General features: G+C 46.2%; 1 protein-coding gene across 1 annotated transcript in view; it reads left to right on the top strand.

The window, feature by feature from the left end:
* Positions 1-19,502, top strand: part of Ttll11 (tubulin tyrosine ligase like 11) — a 231,797-nt gene that overhangs the window by 86,258 nt on the left and 126,037 nt on the right. Inside the window, exons 4-6 of the mRNA XM_076843150.1 lie at positions 2,399-2,974; positions 15,012-15,107; positions 15,878-15,993. Of these exons, the coding sequence (XP_076699265.1) occupies positions 2,399-2,974; positions 15,012-15,107; positions 15,878-15,993 (788 nt within the window). The remainder of the gene's footprint in view (positions 1-2,398; positions 2,975-15,011; positions 15,108-15,877; positions 15,994-19,502) is intronic.

The raw sequence follows: 19,502 nt of genomic DNA on the forward strand, positions 1-19,502 counted from the left end.
GTATCTTTGGCACAGCAAACGCTTTCCAGAGGGAAAAATTAGCCATCAGTGCAAACTTGACATTTTTCACTTCCTGATCCATAACTGCCATTTGTCCGGGACTCTCATATTTACTGTAAAGCGCCACGTGTATGAATGCTTTGGATGAATATTAAATAACTACATAAGCGTCAAGGTCACAGTTGCACGGAAGGCTCCGTGGAAGGCCCTGGGAGGCTGGCATTGATCTCTTGTGAAGTCCCATTCTCGAATCCTGCTGACAAGGGGAAACAATTGATGTGGACCATTATTAAGGCTTTAAGTGTTTCTCCATTGTTAAAGATCTTTTACAAGCCCGGAATAACTGATAGTGCCCGAGGAATTGGCAAAAGCTTCACTTAGAAATATGGGCTGGTCAAAGAGATAAGTACATCCCGAGTACAGATGTCCCGGGTCAGGCTTACACAGCAAAGGTGGGGGCCACGGGGTACAGCACCAGGGCAAGCCACCCACTCGGCTGGCCAGGGTCTGCTCTCAGCTGAATGCCAGAAGCCTCAAATTCTATGGCTTTCTCTTCCTCTCTGTTTCCATCTTTCCATTTCCTCCGACTCTACTCTCCTGGTGTAAACCTCCTCTCCTGCCTTTTTGTCCGTCTATTCTCCATAGTTGCCCAGAGCATCGCATAAAGTCTGGCGTCTTAGTCCATTTTTCTGTTGCTATAACTGAATACCTGAGACTAGGTAATTTATAAGGAAATTTATTTCTTACAGTCACAGAGACTGGGAAGTCCAGCATCAAGTGCTGGTATCTGGTGAGGGTCTTTGCACTGCACCATAACATGGTGGAAAGCGAGACAAAGCAAGCAAGCATGCTAGCTTGGGTCTCTCTTCCTCTTCTTACAAAGCCACTAATGCTGTTATGGGTTCTACTTTCCTGATGTTATCAAATTCTAATTACCCCTTAAAAGCTTGTTACAATTTAGACGGTCACTACCCCCTACAGGTCATGTGTTGAAAGCTTTGTGGCCAGCCTGTGGGAGGGGGTGGACCTCTAGGAGGCAGGGGCTGGTGGAAGGAAGTGAGGTCACTGAGGGCGCGTCTCTAAAGGGGATCCGGGACCCTAGTCTCTTCTTATTCTCTCTCTATTCCTGGTTGGAATGAGGTGAGCAGTTTCCTCTTTCACATACTTCCACATGGTGTGCTGCTTCACACCAGGCCCCCCAACAGCGTGAACAAGTGACCATGGACTGAAACCTCTGAAACCACAAACCAAAATTAAACTTTCCTCCTCTAAGTGGCTTTTCTCAGGTGTTTTGTCACAGTGAAGTGAAGCTCACTCACACAAGGCTCCATTTTCACATATGAGTTTGGGGATCAAGTTTTCAACACATGGATTTTGGGGAACACCCTCAGTCCACAGCATTGGAGGGATCAGGAGTGTGTGAAATGAGGCCCAACTGCAGGTCAGGACCTGGACTGCTCAAAGGGCCTGGACAAATTAATTACTGAGTGTCCTGCTGTCCCGGAAATATTGTGGATGACAAAATCTAGTTTCAAAGAGATCTCAGCAGACTGAAGGACGGGCAAGTCTACTAGCTGAACTTAGGAATGGACGGAAGTGATAAAATGGGCACTTCCTGTGCGTCAGCTCTGCTTGGTGTTATGCTTGGCCCAGGTGAGGGTGCAATTTCACATCACTTTTGAAGTGAGGGAACAGGGACATGGTGGTGCAGAGGAAGGTACAAGGGCTTTAGAGGCATTGATCTAGATTTCTGCCCTCCACCTCTGATTAGCAGAAAAAGTTTATCTTTTAATAATAATAGTCGGGGGCGGGGGTTGGTTGTCTTTCACAGCCTGCTGCATATATTTAGCAGATGACAAAGGCACAGATAACTTCTGTCACTTGCTCAAGTCACATAGTTAAGTGGAAGGGCCAGGCAGTCTGACTGCAATACCCATTCTTAACAGTGGGGGCGCCCTGTGTGTTTCCAATATTGTGAAAAGGGAGCAGCCATGTTTTTGTGAGGTTAGATGAGATAACTTGCCTAGTGCAGTACCTGGCACATCCTGGGCATTCACAAAGGGCATTTGACCACCCTGAATATTCTCATCATCATTGTTTGGTATATGGCTTGCTCCAGGGAGGAGTAATAACCAGCAAAATGAAATTTGAACCCAGGTTTTGTGACTGCCAACCCCTGTACTCTCCTTCTCCCTCTGGAGCAGAAGATTGAGGACGGTTGTTATGCCACTGTCTCAGAACTTCCCTGTGTCATCCCTGTGGAAGATGCGTGGCGAGTACTCAGTGGGCGGGGATCATTTTGTTCCTTGTCCACCAAATGTTTCCCCGAGGGCCTGCTGTGTTGGGGATCCAGAAAGGAAAAGAAAATAATGCTAACCATTCTTTTTCCCCCTCCCAGATTCAAATGGTAAAAGATGACAACCCCTCCTGGAAGCCCACTTTCATTGTGAAACCTGACGGTGGTTGTCAGGGTGATGGAATCTACCTCATTAAAGACCCCAGTGACATCCGGCTGACTGGGACCCTCCAGACCAGGCCAGCAGTTGTCCAGGAGTACATCTGCAAACCTCTCCTTATCGACAAGCTCAAGTTTGACATTCGTCTGTATGTCTTGCTGAAATCCCTAGACCCCTTAGAGATTTATATAGCCAAAGATGGACTCTCTAGATTTTGTACAGAGCCATATCAGGAGCCCAGTTCCCAAAATCTGCACCGGGTCTTTATGCATTTAACCAACTATTCACTGAATATCCACAGCAGCAACTTCATCCACTCGGATAATGCCAGCACGGGCAGCAAAAGGACTTTTTCCAGCATACTTTGTAAGTTGTCTTCCAAAGGTGTTGACATCAAGAAGGTCTGGTCTGACATCATCTCCTTGGTGATCAAGACTGTCATCGCCCTGACTCCAGAGCTCAAAGTTTTCTACCAGTCGGACATCCCCACAGGGAGGCCGGGGCCCACCTGCTTCCAGGTAACCACTGCCAGTTCCTGCCCTGAGTTCCCGGTCTTGTCCAGGCCAGGCCTAGGGAGGGCTCCCTGGCTTGACCATGGGATGAGGGGTCAGGGGCTGGGGGGGATGGTCACAGGTGGGGACAGGATGGTGGCCAGTGTGGGCTTTGGTGTTAAAACTTGGGCCTGACTTCCAGCTTTCTGTTCACTAGCTGTGTACTCTCGATAAGTAAGTCACTTCCTTTCTGTTGCCTATAAAACAAGACTAACAGTACCTGCTTTAAAGGATTCTTGTAAGAATTCAGCGGGACACCATACGGGAGGCAGGGTGCCATTTGTACCTTCATACCTTCATTTGACAATTTTTGCGGCCACTTAGCAGGGGTCAGGCATTGTCTTGGTACCAGTGAGACAGTAGGTCAGATTCCTGCTGGCTGACACAGAGTCTCAAAAGTGGGAGAAAAATACTTAGGCAATTATTATAGAGCGTTGCAAGTGCTAGAATCAAATTGGTCACGTCCTGGGTCCCGGGTGCTGTGAGATGTGGTGCATCTGACATCTCCGGGTGGGGAGTGGTCAGGGAAGGCTTCCCGGAGAAAATGGTAGTTGAACTGGGACCTGAAGGAGGAGATGAAGCAGGAAGGGCTGGAAGGAGTGGGGGTGGCAGAGTGTTCTGAGGGAGACCAGCATTTGCCCTAGAGGGAAGAGGGAAGCATGGTAAGTTGGGGCGCTAAGAGGGGTTGGGTCTAGTGGGGGGTTTCAGGCAGAGAGGTGGAGGGAGGTGGCAGAGGTAGATAGGACAAGTCGTGGAGAGCCAGAGGCAATGGGGGCCACCAGAGGACAGGCTGTGCTCAGAAGTGCATGCTCCAAAGAACACAGCACCTGCAGGAATGGACGGAGGCCAGGCCCGGGGCAGGGAAGACACAAGGCAATTGCTTTCCTACAGGCAAGGGAGATGCTGGCTGGGTTGGGAAGTCTTGGTGGAGATGGAGAGAATCAATGGCAGTGCCATTTAAGGAGGTTGGCTAGACTTGGTGAAGGATGGGATTCAGAGGAAGAAAAGAGTTGGTGGCAATGAGGGACAGGAGGAACGGAGTCGGGCTTTCAAGTGGCTTGGGCATTTGGGTGGGTGGACAGAGGCCACCTGAGGGGACCAGGCTATTGGTGCGGGGCCAGGAGTTAGGCTTGAAGTGCCTGTGAGACACTCCAGTGAGAGGGTGGCTGGAACATTGGGTATTGGGGTAGAATTCAGGAGTGAGAGGTCTGGGCTGGAGAAAGAGATAGGAATTCATGAGAGTTGTGATGGGCACCACTGGGTAGAGAAGGGGGAGCCGGTGAAGGAGGCCAGCAGTGGTGCGGAGATCTAGGAGGGGGTCAGGAGGGGAGGTCCTGGAATGCCGAGGAAGGGCCGTCAGAGAAGACACGGGAAGGGCCAGCTGCGTGGACCCTGCCAAGCTGCCCCTCATCACCAGCAGGTGTACTGGGGACTCCCTGAGAATTGTTTTTAGCAATGAGCCGGTGCGTGGGAGGGGGGAAATGGAGAAGGCAGAACCCCTTCAGGTCACAGCTGCCAGGGTGGTGGGACAGGAGCAAGGACCATAGGCCCTAGCAGGCACTCTCTTCTGCCAGCAGATAAGTCAGAATTGGGAAGAGAAGACAAGAAGGGCCCCTCTGGGCCCCTCTCCATCTACTCTAAAGTTGTTTTGTAGCAATTGATGTGTATATAAAAAGAATATATGGAACACATTTGTAAGCCATGAAGCCCAATGAAATGCTCATCCCCAGCCACCTCCCAACCCAAGAGCTTGGGTTAGTATGTCTCCCCCACCCGCTTTCCCCTCCCACCCTCAAGGCAGCCGCATCCTGGATTTTATGTTTAGCATTCCCTTGCTTTTCAAAAATACTTTCATTATGCACGAATGTATTCCTAACCACTATACTGTCTTGTTAACACTATTATAAAGCCTGGAGTCTTCTGCAACATTCCTGTCCACCACTTGTGATTTTTCAAAAGTCCATCCGGGCTGTTGGTCCTGCCTCGTTTGCACTGTCGTATACTGCCTGGCGGACATGCACGGTGTGTCTATGAGCCCTTCTGTCAGGGGACATTTGGGTGTTTCCAGGCTATAGCAGGAGGACCCCAAAGTGAAGAGAGAAGGAATGGGGCAGTGTCTCCAATGGACGGGGTGCTCATTCACAGGCAATCATTGAGACTGGTCCTCAAGTGCAGCCCCATACCCAGAGAGGCTCCTCCAGGGGCTGGGCGGGCACCAGGTATCAGGGCTCCCGGGCAGGCTGGCAGAGGCCTTTGAGAGGAATTCAGGAAGTGACCAGTACCAGGTGGGGATAATCATCATCCAGAGATCTTGGACCCCAGGCTTTTGGGTGGCAGGCAGGATGCCAGACTCAGCCCTCAGGTGGATGGTCTAAGACCTTAGGAAGGTTAAGCCAGCAGCACCTAGGGGCAGGGCCCGAGAAACAAGTCCTGACCCATGCCACCAAAAAGTGAGGGCATCGGAGAGCTTTGCAACGTGGACGCGTCCAGGGGTCATCCTGGGGGAATGTGTGGTCGCATCTGTTTGACGGTGGCAGCTATTCCAGGAGTATCATGTGGGCTCTGGCAAGCACAGCCAAGCCACAGAACCCTGGCATGGTCAGAGTGGCGGGGGAAGGCCAGGATGGCCGTTTTGCTGCTTGTCTTGCTGTGGACAGGCCACAGTGGGCAGCCATCGGGGTGGAACCAGGGGCCCACACCGTGGGGGACTGCAGGGCAGACAGAGGGAGCCGCTGGTTTGGACAGATCATGTCTAGTAAATGGAACCACAGCCTTGTGACCATTTTCCACCACTTACCCATACTAAATGCTTCCAGGCCTGGGGAGAAAGGAGGAGCATGGGCCAGATGCAAAGTGCTCTCCAGCTGAATCTTTACCACCCTGTGTCCCCTCCACCCCCCACCCTTCTCTCTGTAAATCACCTGCACTCACTTCCCTGCCTGCCTTTTTAGAGGTATTGTAAAATAATGTAGGTGAAAACACTCTGCCCGTGTATAAAGTTTTAGATGTTTGGAATTTGTTTTACCCTGCATTTCAAGTACAGAGATTGAGAGAAAATATTATCATTTTCTCCTTGGAGTCCTCTCTTGCTTGCTTCATTTTTGTCACTCGGTAGAGCACTTGTTAGTAGAGGTTTAGAGACCCAAACTGACTTAGAACACAAAGGCTTAGTGGCATGGTGTGCTTCTGCCATCCATTACCATGTGATTTTGCATAAATCACTTGATTTCTCGGTGCCTGAGTTTCCTCACCCGTCTCATGACATTGTTGGACAATCTCAAAAGAGGTAAAGATCACAAAGGGCTTTGCAAATTGTAATGTTCTGCACAGATACAATAAATTATTTCTTTGCCAGGCAGTCCCTCTCACTTATAGCCTGGACCTGACCCGGAATACAACATTCCAGAACATTCTCTCTAGCCAACAAAATTACATTTATCTGAACCATGTGACCGTGACCCCTTTCCAATCATAGCCACAATAGCTACTTGGGAAGCTGTGATGGCCCCGAGCAGCGGCTGGCACTGCTCAGGCTGTGGGCAGGGTTCCTGTAATCTGCTGCTTGGGAACATGGCTGCCCTGTCATTCCAGCCTGTCCTCTGTCATTGCCCAGGCAGCCCCAGCAACATGTCCTCACGCCTGTCTTCTGATGGCAGTGGTGCGGTGCTGGTTAAAGAGCAAGGTCCATCTGGGTGTAGATGATTCATGTGGCAGAAATATAGACACAGAGGGAGGGTTTCCAGATCAGCTTTCAAAAGCATTCTTTCCCATTCTGTGGCTTGTGCTGGATCTTCTTCCTGCCCCTGTGTCTGATTCTGTCCTGGGCCATGACCCTTTCCTTGGAGGGCTGGAGGAGACACCTTTTCTAGGTCCTAAGATATTCCTCCTCGACTTCTCTGCTCTCTGTGACCTCCTCCTAACCCTGCAGACCAGACACCCCACAGGGAGGAGGCCAAGACATGGTACATTGGTCAAGGGTTAACGTTCTGTTCTCCGATGCCCCAGGGTTGAGCGAATCCCAGCCACCCCTTCCAGCAACTCCAGCCGGTGAGCTTGTCAAGTTAACCTCTCCTAGCCCGGGTTTCCTTATCTTCAAGTGGAGAGCATATTTGTGCCACCTCCCAAAGCTCAAATAAGAGCAATAAGCTCAAATAAGACAAAGCTGTACGGAACAGTTGGCACAGTACTAGCACAGAGTAGTCACTTATTAAATGACAGTTTTTGTGATTGGTATGTTGCTTGTTATCTATTGCAAAAAATGGTTCTCGAATTTGTCTATGAAGAAGTGCCTTGAATTCCAAGAAACCACGAAATATTCACATTTTAAATGTATCTGGAGCACTCGTGTTCCAAGGAGCATAGTTTCGAACCCAAGACCCTGGCCTGGTATTTGTTACCCACTAAGCCCAGCCCCATCCTAGCCTCCCGGTACCTGCCCCGAGCCCTCAGTCTCTTGGCCGTCGTGGGTGTTAGTTCTGCACTCCATGCTCTTCTCTCAGGACCAACTTGTCCTGCTCACTCCTGTTTTGCTCACATCTTGCAAGGTGCTGCTCAGCATCCTGCCTCCTCTGTAACAGCTTCCGTGACCACTGTGATGTCCAGGGACCTCACCTCCTACCACCCTCCCTCTAGCTCACTCCTTGTGGTCATTCAAAGGTGGCCTTTGTTCATCCTATTTCTTCTGCCTGGAATGCCCATCCCCAGTTTGTCTTCCTCTGGACTCTGACATGTTCCCTGGGCACCTGCTGAGACAAGGCCTCAGCTGGTTGTGGGGCATGTGGCTATGGATAAGGCGAGGCCCCTTCCCCTAAGGAGTGCTCCATCAACTGAGGAAAACCAACCCGTGAGAGACACAGTTCTTTGTAAGCTTGCTGTCAGGGCACACAGAGTGCTGGGAGGCTTCTGGAGGCTTCTGAGGCAGAGGAGGAGATGTGCTATGTTGCTCAGGGAATGAAGAAGAGCTTACTGGGCAGGAGGTGAGAGTATCATGTTCTCCTGGTTTCCTTCCTACCTCATGGGCTGCTGCTTCTCAGCTTCTGCCTCTGGATTTGGCAATGCTGGAGATCCCTGGGGCCCAGTCCTTGGAAATTTGTCTTCTTATCCACTGTCACTCACTAAATGAGCTCATGCAGACCTGGCTGTAAGAACCAGCTATACAACACTGGTCCTCAAGCCATACTTCCCAGTCTTGATCTCTCCTTGGTGTATCCCACGGCCCGCCTTAGTTTTCCATTCGGATGGCTGGTGAGCACCCAAAACCACGTCCACAGCCAAGCTCTTGAGTTTCCTCCCAAAGCTACCGTCCCTTCTCTTTCCTATTTCAGTAAATGAGCAGCATTTCTTCAGACCAAACTAGCGTCATCATCCTCCTGTTCCCCTCCTTCTCCATCCCATCCGTAAGCAACTCTGCAAATGCATTCTAAAATATTCCAGATGGAACCCCTTCTAACCAGCTCCTTTGCTGCCACCCAGTTATCCTTTGCCTTGCACTTGAACTACTAGGATAGCCTCCTAATTAACATTCTTCTTCCCACTCCCACTACCTATTGCTGATTTCCCACACTGTAGCCAAAGAGATTCTTTTAAAATGTAAGTTGAATCAAGTTCCTCCCTTTGCTGGATCCCCCAATGGCTTTTTCATTGCACTTAAAATCCCAGCTCCCTGCCATGAGCTACCAGCTGCTCTCTGCATCCATCTCTCGTGTTTCTGTCTGACCTCATCTGCTCTCCCCCTCCCTCTTGCTCACTTCTTGAGGTCATTCGTAGGTGGCCTTTGTTCTTGCTGTTTCTTCTGCCCCAAATGCTCTTCCCCAGTTCTTCACAAAGGGCTTACTGTCTTGCTTCACTCAGGCCCTGTTCATATGTCACCTCCTGAGATGTTTGCTTCTGGTCAGGATAGAATAACAAAGACGGAACTCTACCTCCTTTTGTAAACAACTAGGCCACCAGAAATATATAAATGAATGTGTACATGAAGTGTCTTAGGCTTTAGACATTAGTTGATGATTCAGCAAAGTGGTCCTCGAGAAAGGGGGAAAGCCAAGCTTTTCATCTGGAGGCAATGGCTGCAACATGGGACAGAGTCGGGGACCTACATAGAACCTGGTGACCTTGATTAATTGAGGAGATGGAGACTAAAGTTTGGGAAGGCTAAAGTGGCTGGAAGTTGTGGGGTGGGTTTCTGGCTAAACAGAAAGAGAGCTCCAAGAATCATTATGATTCCCTTGTGAGTCTTTGTGGAGTCCTAGACCAGGGGCATGTGGAGTGTTAATCCACAAAACTGGACAAAGAATGACCAGGGAACTAACAAACTGAACAACATCCAGAGCTCATGCAGGGGAGGGAGGGGTTCCCGGTTCTGAATGGCTGGAGTAGAGAGGCTTTGTTGGTTTCTGCAAGCATTCAGTCAAGACTCCAAAGGAACTCTGCCTCAACCTTAAACAACAGGATGTGAAGGCACCAGAATGATCTTCGAATAACTGACTAGCACTTTAAAAGGTAGACAAAATCCAGATGCTTAGCATTGTAATACAACAATGTCCATTATCCAATTTAAAAAATCACTAAATATTACACAAAGCAAGTAACCTATACCATGGGGGAAATCATTCAATAGATTCAAGATATTAGAAATGATGAAACTCTAGGAAAGAATGAGAAAATAGTTATTTTAAATATGTACAAAATTCCTAAGAAGAATACTGACTTAATGGGCTACAAATGGGAGCTATCAAAAAGAACCAAGTGGAACTCTTAGAAAATAGACTCTCTGAAATGAAAATTTCAGTGGCTGGATTAGCAGCGAGCAAGACTCTGAATAAGAAACCAAGAAACCAACATTGAACTTGAAGACATAGCAACTGAATCCATCCACAACTAAATAGAAGAAAAAGACAGGAGAAAAGAACTGTGGTTCAATGTCAAGTGGTCTAATATTTGTGTAACTGGGGTCCCAGAAGAGAAGAGAGAAAGTAGAGAAAAGTATTTGAAGACGTAATGGCTGAAATTTCTCAAATTTGATACATACTATGAACTCACAATCCAAGAAGCTAGAAAAGCCCGGAGTAGGACAAACACACACACACACACACACATACACACACACACACACACACACACACACCAAGCCTTATAATAAAATTGTGGAAAATCAGTGATAGGAAAATATTCCAAGCAGCCAGGAGGAAAAGATGCACTTTGCTCAGAGGAACAAAGAATAACCATAATGTTCTTACCAGAAACTGTGCAAGCCAGAGGACAATGGAATGATAAAGGCCACCTCCTTAGAAAGACCTTGCCTGGTGTCCTACCTAGAGCACTAACCCTCCCCTCTATCCACTGTGTCACTGTGCATTCTTACCTGGCTCTAACTGTTAGTTGCCTGTGGACTCTCTACCCTCTAAAATATAAGCCCCAAGATAGCAGCAGCTTTATCTTGTACACGGCTTTAACCCAGGGCCTAGAACAGTGCCTGGTATCTAATGGGTGTTCAGTAAATATACTTGATAGATAAAAACATAACCCCATCCAGGCAGAGGAGTGGAGAGGCAGAGAGTGGTAGGTAAAGCATCCTGGAACCACTAGCAGTCAGCACGGTCAGAGCCCAAGGTGTGCAGCAGTGAGGGGAGGAGATAAAGCTGGAGAGTGACAGATTCCAGGTCCTGGAGGACACTGTAGGACGTGCCGTGCAACTTGAGCTTCATTCTGTGGGCAGAGATTTTAGGCAGAGGATTATTAATATTCTATTTGTGTTCTAGAAAAATTACTCTGGCATTGCCTTGTGCCAGATGATTTCAAGTGGGGAGTCTGAGAGCAGGAAAAAGGTGAGAAGTGGCATAGACCTGACAGAGTCTGAGCAGTGGCGATGGCCACGTCTAGAAAGCTCTTAGGAGGCAGAGCGTACAGGAGTTGGGGACCAGCTAGTTGTAAAGGATGAAGGGAGAAGTCTGGATTTGTTGGACTGGGTGGATAAGGAATACAGGAAGCAAATTTGATTTTGGAGAAAGAAGATAGAATATTAGTCACCTATTGCTGTATAACAAATTTGCAGCTTAAAACAGCAAACATCCACTATGGCACAGTTTCTGTGGATCAAGGATCTAGATATCTATAGCTAATTACCTCTGGCTCAAAGTCCCCCATGGGGCTGCAATCCACAGGCTGGCCAGAGCTGCCGCCATCCCAAAGTTGCTTGGGGATCCTCCTCCAAGCTCACTCACAAGGCAGTTAGCAGGCCTCAGGTCCTCAGGTTGGCCAGAGAAATCAGTTCCTTGTTGCCTGGGCCACTTCATAGGGCACCTTGTCGCACAGCAGGTGACTTTCCTCAGAGTGAAAGAAAGCATCCCAAGATGGAAGCCACAGTTCTTTTATAACCTAATAGAAGCACCATCCCAGCCTGCCTGCCCCGTTCTGTTTGTTAGAAGAAGTTACTAGATGCAGCCCACACTCAAATGGATGAAGGAACTGCTCGAAGACACAAATACTAGGAGATATGGGACTCACTGAGACCACGATAGAGACTGCTGACTGCAGGTAGTGAGTTTGGATATGTCAAATTTGAGGAGTCTGGGAACTTCCAGCTGATTGGATAGTTCTGGGCCTCAGGAGAGAATTCTTTCTTATTGGACTGTGGCTTGGAGCCTATGCATAAATTTACAATTAACTGCTCGGGGTCCTTTCCAACTTGATTTGAAGCTCCTAGAGGTCAGTCAAGAAGGACAGCTATTTTTAAATCCCCCAGGAAACCCCTCTGGTAAAAGATGCTCAACACATAATTGCTGGAGGAATTTCTCAGGGCAGTAGAATTTCACATGGTTAAAAAGTTGTCTCTCAGGTCCCAGTAATCCCAGTGACTTGGGAGGCTGAAACCAGAGGATCCCAATTTCTAGCCCAGCCTCAGCAATTTAGTGAGACCTTATCTCAAACTAAAAACATAAAATAAAAAGGGCTGAGAATGTAAGTCAGTGGTAAAATACCTCTGGGTTCAATCCCCAGTACCAAAAAAAAAAAAAACCCCAAAACCTCTCTATTTGATAATTCCTGCTCTGCCACCATTAAAGAGACTTAGAGAGATGCCTTTCCCTTTCTAAACTGCAAGTGTCTACATTAGTGGTTTCTCAAAAATAAAATTTGAAAGTATCCCCCTGGGAATCCTCGTATAGAAAAATAGGTAACCGTTGATCCTCCCTGTTTTCCCAGAAGAGAATCCCATTTTGAAAAAAAAACACAAAACTGGACCAAGTGAATTCCCAATTTTTTTTGCCAGCAGAGACTTTCTGGGATTATATGACAAGATCAGATATAAGCCCAGTTCTGTGATTCAGCTTACTGTGATCCATACCCATCCACACCTGGATATTTCGTTGATCTTTTGAAAGGAAAATAATTCATATTTCCTTGAACTTGTGAAAAATATAATAAAGCTGTCCTTCATTAAACACATACTAGGTGTCAAGCATTGTGTAAAATGCTTTCCATTGCATCATCTTTATTTGATCCTGACTCCCCTACTAGAGTGTAAACTCTAAGAGGCCAGGTACTTCTCCTAGTTCACTGTGATATTTCCAGCAGCTAGGAACATAGGAAGCTTTCTTGGGACATAGAAAGCATTTGGTAAATACTTGTCAAATGAATTAATTAAGATTAGTGAGTGCTATTCATATTCCTATTTTACAGATGAGGAAACGAGGACTTATAGCTACCAACTAACTTGCCTATAGTCACACAAGTTAAAAGCAGATCCAGAATATGGACAGCTCCTTATGATTCCAAAGGACAATAATCCCATTTCTTGGTGAAATTGGTAGGAAACTGGAAAGGGAGTTAGCATATATTGAGTACCTTCTGTATGATGAGCATAAGCCTAGATGTTATTTTCACTTCTGTTACCAATGATTCTGGGAGCCATTTTTCAGATGAGATTGCTGAGGTTCAGAGAGACTAGCTATTAGTGTAAGAGACAGAGATGATGTGAGCCTGGGTCTTTCTAACTCCAAAGCATTCCTATACAAGACAAAACACATTAAAAATATGCATCAAACTTCAGGTTCTGGAAAATATAATGTCGGTGGTTATAGGCTAACATGGCAGATAAGGTACCACCACATCCTTCTCCAGCTCCCAGCATTTTTATGATTTGCATTCAAGGATCCATTGGGGGATGGAGCTACAAAGAGTCCTCCAGGCTGAGAAAGCTCAGGCCCAGACTTCTAAGATGTAGCACAAAGTAAGAGCTGATGACTGAAGATGATAAATGTTGGCACCACAGCCTGCTGCTCTCTGTAGCCTCATCACCGCCGCACGTCTCAGACCAGATCTGAAGTTGGACTGATGATGTCACCAGGGTCCCTTAAAGGCCTCATCGCTCATACCCACTTGTCATATATTATTAAGCAGATCTATAATACATGGAACATTTTCTACTGAATTTCCATTCCTTCCTTTTCATGACCAGGGAAAGAAAAATAGAGTGAGGATGACTTTTCCCAACTTCTCATCCTTATTGCCCTTCATTGTAACATAATTTCATCTTGAATCATTCCCCGAAATGGTCATCCAGGCTTGGATTTCATTAATATAGATGAAGCTGCAGTTTAATAATTATCATTTAACTAATGCATATTCTACATAGACAAGTAAGTGGATTCCCCTCATCTTTTCTTCTAGAGTCCACAGAGGAGGGGAGTCTACAACCGTATCGTTTTCTTTTTCCTCTTTTATTCTCCACCTTATTTTTTAGGACTTTGGGGTTGTATAATTATGTTTAGAAACTTTCTACATTATCAGTTCTCTAGAGATAATGAGAGTCCTTCTGAGAATCTGAAGTCCTCGTCGTTCGAGTCAGATTCTCATTAGGAGCAGCCATCTCAAAAATGAGGACTTATCCAGGTGAAGGGCAGTTTAAGGCAGAGAGATGAGGATGCACCTGGTGGCTGAGCCCCACCTACAGTAGGGCTCCTAAGGAATTAAAAGAAACCAGAGTGGCCGGTGGAAGATCTCTCCAAGGCAGGCCGGTGCTGAAGTCAAGGACAGGCGTGCAACAAATGAGCTGCAGGGGGTCTGGGGTGCAGGGGCCACTTCAAGGGCTGGTGGCCTGTGGGGCTACCACACAGTGCCCCACATTCAGAAATGGCTTCAGTCCTGACTTAAGGCTGCTGTCATCATCATGAAATTGTTAAGACTTTTCCAGCAAGGGGTCCATGTTTTTATCCCGTATTGGGTGGCAAATATTGTGTAATCAGTCTGCTTAGGCTGGAAAGCCAAGGCTATCCCTTACTAGGTAGGCAGGGTTGGGGGTACCCAGGGTCTTTCTGAGGTTCAGTTTCTGCTTCTGTAAATTGGGGAGTACAGTCCCTCCTTCAAAGATGTCATCATGAAAATTCAATGAGATGACGGATGAGGTCTTGGTGCACTGCATAGTCACTGGTACCTAATCCACAGCCCTCTCCTTAACTATCAGGACACATCTGGATCACCTGAGGGGTTGATTGGACCCCCCGAGTGAGTCTGACTCAGCAGGAGGGGGTGGGGAGTGTGCTGGATTTGAAAGGGTTCCTTGTGTGACAGTGATGTGTACTCTAGGTTAAGAAAGGCAGCCTGAGGTTTTCGGAGATCTAGCTAAAAAGCGACTTAATCAAGGAGGGCAGAAGAAAAGGCAGAGGGAGAAATTGATGGACTACCACTAATCCTTAACATAATAAAAACCCTGTTAAAGAGGACAGAGGTCATCGCTTTACAGCGTTCTGGACGACACAGATAGTGCTGAAATGCACGATGGGAACGCATCCCATTACCAAGGTTTCTATAAAATTTTCTGCTATCCATTTGGTCTGACAAGCACACCCAGAGGAGCAGGGACCATGGACAAGAGCGGCCAGGGTCAAGGCCAAAGTTGGGGACCACGTTTGAATTTATTTTCCCCTCAATGACTCGAAGACGATACTCAGTTCCTGCAAAGAAATTGGGGCTGGAGGGAGTGATTCTGAATCATGTTTATTCTGCCCAGATCTTAGGCTTTGACATTCTCCTGATGAAAAATCTGAAGCCCATACTACTTGAAGTAAATGCAAATCCCAGCATGAGGATCGAACATGAGTGTGAAGTAAGTACTCTGAGCATCTCATTGACTATATTGCGATAAAACCAAGGGTTCTAACTCTCAAGGTGTCCACTTGGCTACAGAAGACTCAGCTCTCTCGAATTTTCACAGCAAAGTTCTGTTAGAGTGAAATCATTTTCGTTCTGTTGAGCTCTGAACAGAGTCTATTAATATAAGACCTTTCCGACCTATGGTAATTTCCCAGCATGCCATTCTTCCCATTTTTAAGGTCTGGAAACTTAGAAGCAGCTGAGCCTTTCCATCAGTTTTGACATGAACTAATTAGTTAGCCTCAGGAGATGAACTAATTGAAATTCTATGAATATGATTTAGCCATGTCGACATGCTCAAATCACTAAGATAAATAGTACATTAAACAGTCGTTATATTTTTCTCCACCCCCCAAAAAATGCATTAAAAAAACCGGAAGGAAATACTCCCAATATTAGTATTGGATCTTGGGGGAATTATCTGGATTCCTTTAATTTTCTTAACCCCTTTCTCTATTTCCAGCTTTTCCACAGTGAGTATGTATCATTTTGAACATCCAAAAAAGCACAGTGCTCTTTCTTCTCTTGGTGTGTTATGTTAATTTACAAAATGGCATTGACATTCCTAAGGTAGTATAGAGGGAGCACTTTAAAAATTCTCCTCTATAGGTTAGCACAAGCAAAACAGTACAACTCCACGGGCTAGCTGGAGGATGGCATACTGATAGCCACTTGGCATTGAATCACGGTCCCACTGTAATGCGGAATCCTTACCCATTCAAGCTTTCTCCAGGGGTGTTCGAAAATGTCCCCAGCCTTGTGGATGAGGAGGTGAAAGTGGCTGTGATCAGAGACACGCTGCGCCTCATGGACCCACTTAAGAAGAAGAAAGAGAACCGGTAAGTATTTTCTGTCATTCGTTTCTGTCAACTCTGCTTCCTAACTGTTTTGTGTCCTAAGCAGGTGAGTTAAAGGAACCTGTTAACACATGAGATTTGCATAATAAACAATGGAATAAATCACCTTTTCATTTTATAAACATAATCCTCCAAGCAACCAGTGACTCAAAGTCAGGACTAATCTGACAATTGGGGTTCAGAATGAATTTCTGACTGTTATCTAAATCCGCAAAGCTCTCACTTTCCCTCCGTGATAGGGGCGTGCACACCACTGTTCCTGGGGTGCTTTTCTTTGAAATCCTCAAGCACAGAAAAGGTGGAATAAAAATGCAGAAGAGGCCACAAATAACTGGATGTAGTTAGTTACTTCCTTTTGATTTTCTTCACAGTATTGATGTTCTTGCCTGTAAGCTGCTTTAGTTTCAAAATTTGCCAAAAATGATGTGATGAACTTCTGACACTTGTGTGGTACTTACTGGTTACAAGCCTCCATCCTCATCCACCCAGTGGGACATTATGTGGGGACACTGGGTGGGTTATGTTCCATGTCTCTCCCCACCCCCCCAACCCCAGTCGCCTTGGAAATGAACGACATTTCACTTGGGTATTTTGTTCATTCTGTTTTTGCCAAATTCCAGGTTGTCACAAGGTAGTTAAGTAAATATCATTATTTATGTTTTGGGCAGAAAGAACAAAGCCAGGCATTTCACAGAGCACATCCCATACCCCTGATATATCAGATCAACCCAAATGCTACCAGACACATAAGCCATTCTCAGCTGTGCTTCAAGACCTGGGGGGATCCTGGCTTCCCCAGGCAAGGGCTCTTTTGCAGATTCCTCTACTGAGGAAACTCCAACTGGGCTCAAGCCCAAATATCGTCAGGGCCACCCTACAGCGGTGCTTCTCTCGGCTGCACATTGGAACCATCTGGGGAGCTTTCAAAATGCCAGTGTGGGGACCCCCCCACTTACAGAAGCTGGCCTGGGCTGGGGGCAGGTCACAGATATTTTTCTGTTCCCTAGATGACCGTACTGCGCAGCCGCGGGTGAGCAGCACTGCATCAACAGGACATGCGCTCTGCAGGGTTCACCCTGTTCTCGGTGCCTGTTCAGCTAAGGTCTTCCCAAGTGAGTTCTTCACTGAGCGAAGCACCGGTGACCCTCGCTGAAAAGGTTCCACGTGTGGTTAGTGTGGGCCAGTCCTGCCAGGTGTGGCTTCAAAGCAGTGGTGTGTCAGGGCTGCACAATCCTCTGAGCAACTCAGACCTGAGAGCAGTGGAACAATGTGCCACCTATATGTACATGCCATCCTTTGGGGGAAGCCATGGTCGGTTGCAATTTGGTTAGATAGTTATAAAGCTCATCTCTCAAAAAAGTATTGATCTTGGCGAGATTTGGGTGGCTTTCTATGCCAGCATAGCATGATGGTGTGGTTTATTTTTAGGATGACCTTGACACATTCTCATTCTGATTCTTTGGGTGGGAATGAGAAGTTCAAAAACCAGATGAGGTCTGAGCCTTCTTAACCGCTGCCACCAAACTTGAAGAGATGGGAGGTTTCCACTGTATTCCGCAATTAATGGTATTTAAACAAAATTAGCATTCTTTTTCTCTTTTTGTATGTATTCCTTTACCTACATCTATATAATCTGTATGAGCAGCAGGTCTGCAGTGTAATAGCAGTGGGACCCAGGACCATTGATTGGGAGGGATGAAAAAGGCATTTTACAATTTATCAAGTTATAAGTAGCAGCATCTCATTTTTAATTTAAAATGCATTGACTTTTTTATTGATAAGTAGGAACAGTTAGAACTTTAAGAACCTGACTTCAATTCTAATATAAAAAACCCTTTCATCTCACCCTTTTCTTACTTACAATGTAAGGGTACATTTTAATAGCTAAATGCCATTTACTGGTATTTTTCCTTAATTTCACTTTATTTTATTTTTTACCCAGCAATGGTTATCTATAAAAGCACTTTGTAATCTGTAAAGTGCATTTATGCATAAGGGATTATTATTATTCATTTGAACTTTACCATGCAGAGTAAAAGGCTGAAATTATTCTCAACTCCTTTGTCTAGAAATGTTTCAGAAATAAATTGAAAAAGCACCAGGTTTATGCCCACAGAAAATGCAGTGTTGTAATGCTGAATCCTAAGTCCTGTTCTGAGACCGTGTCACTCCACCTGCATTAAATGATGTCACATAGACTTCCAGGATGAAAGTTACCTTTAGAAGCAGTTTCTAGTGTTTGCATGGGATCTGACCTAAACCTTAAAACAAACGCAATCCTAGTTTTGCCTCCAGCTTTTGAGCAAAAGGGATCAGAAATGTCCCTCATTAGTTCCTCCTTGGGGACTGTTTGTCATCCAGACTGTCAACGTGGGTCTTCCCTTGCCCCATGCAAATTGAGAGAACATATAGATGCCCTGAACCCCCAGCTCCCAGCCCACTCTGGAAAGATTCAGAGACACATTCCAGGGGGCACCAGACATGTATCCATGTGTTACATCTCTGCACACCCCCAGGTCTTATAGCCTGGGTCTTTTTCTTGGTGGGAATAAAAGTAGTCTCCAGGCATTCTAAGGGGAGAGGAATTGACCCTGCAAATACCCACCGTGGCATGGTCAAAAGCACTTCCCCTTGAGCCAATAGAATGAGAATCTGAATCCTGACTCTCTCATAAACTATTGGTGAGACCTTGAGGATATTGCATAGTTGTTTTGAGCCTCAGTTATGAGATAATGACATTAAACGAAACAAAGAGGAAAAGTTTTAATATATAGTAAGCACTTTATAGTGTGCTCATTTTACTAATCAGTGTTACAATTATCTGCTAGACATGAAACAAACAGCAAAAATAATACTTATTCTCTTTCCTGATTTTCTTAAAGTAGAATTTTAAATTTAGAACCACTGACATATCCTAAAACTGGACTGTAAGATCATTGGGATCTAGAACTGACATTGGAGCTGGTTACCAATGGGAGGTTCTGTTCCCAGGGAACAAGACGTCACTGGGCCATATTTATTTGGTGAGTTAGGAGAAATCAAGGTTACTGAAGGAAAAAGACAGCTGCCATGTGAAACTGTTTTGACTATGGTAACATTTAGCAATTATCTAGTGACTCTCTTGATTTCCATACTAGGGTTCTGTGCAGGCACTGTAGGAACGTGGGAAGGGGGCTGATGGGGCAGGATTCTGGAAACATCATCTATATGGAGGCCAAATTCATCCATTGTAAAATTGACCATTTTAAAGTGTACAATTTGGGGGCTAAGAGTGTAGCTCAGTGATAGAGCACTTGCCTAGCATGTGTGAGGCCCTGGGTTCAATCCTCAGTGCCCTACACACAAAAAAAGTACAACCCAGTGACATTTAGTACATTCATGATGTTTTGTAGCCATCTCTCCACGAGGCTCCAAAATGTTTGACACTCTGAAAGAAAACCCGTCCCATTAAGCACCCCATTCCCCCACCTCACCCTAGCTCCTGAGTCCTG

The sequence above is a fragment of the Callospermophilus lateralis genome, chromosome 2 (genome assembly GCF_048772815.1).
Source record: "Callospermophilus lateralis isolate mCalLat2 chromosome 2, mCalLat2.hap1, whole genome shotgun sequence".
Lineage (NCBI taxonomy): Eukaryota > Metazoa > Chordata > Mammalia > Rodentia > Sciuridae > Callospermophilus > Callospermophilus lateralis.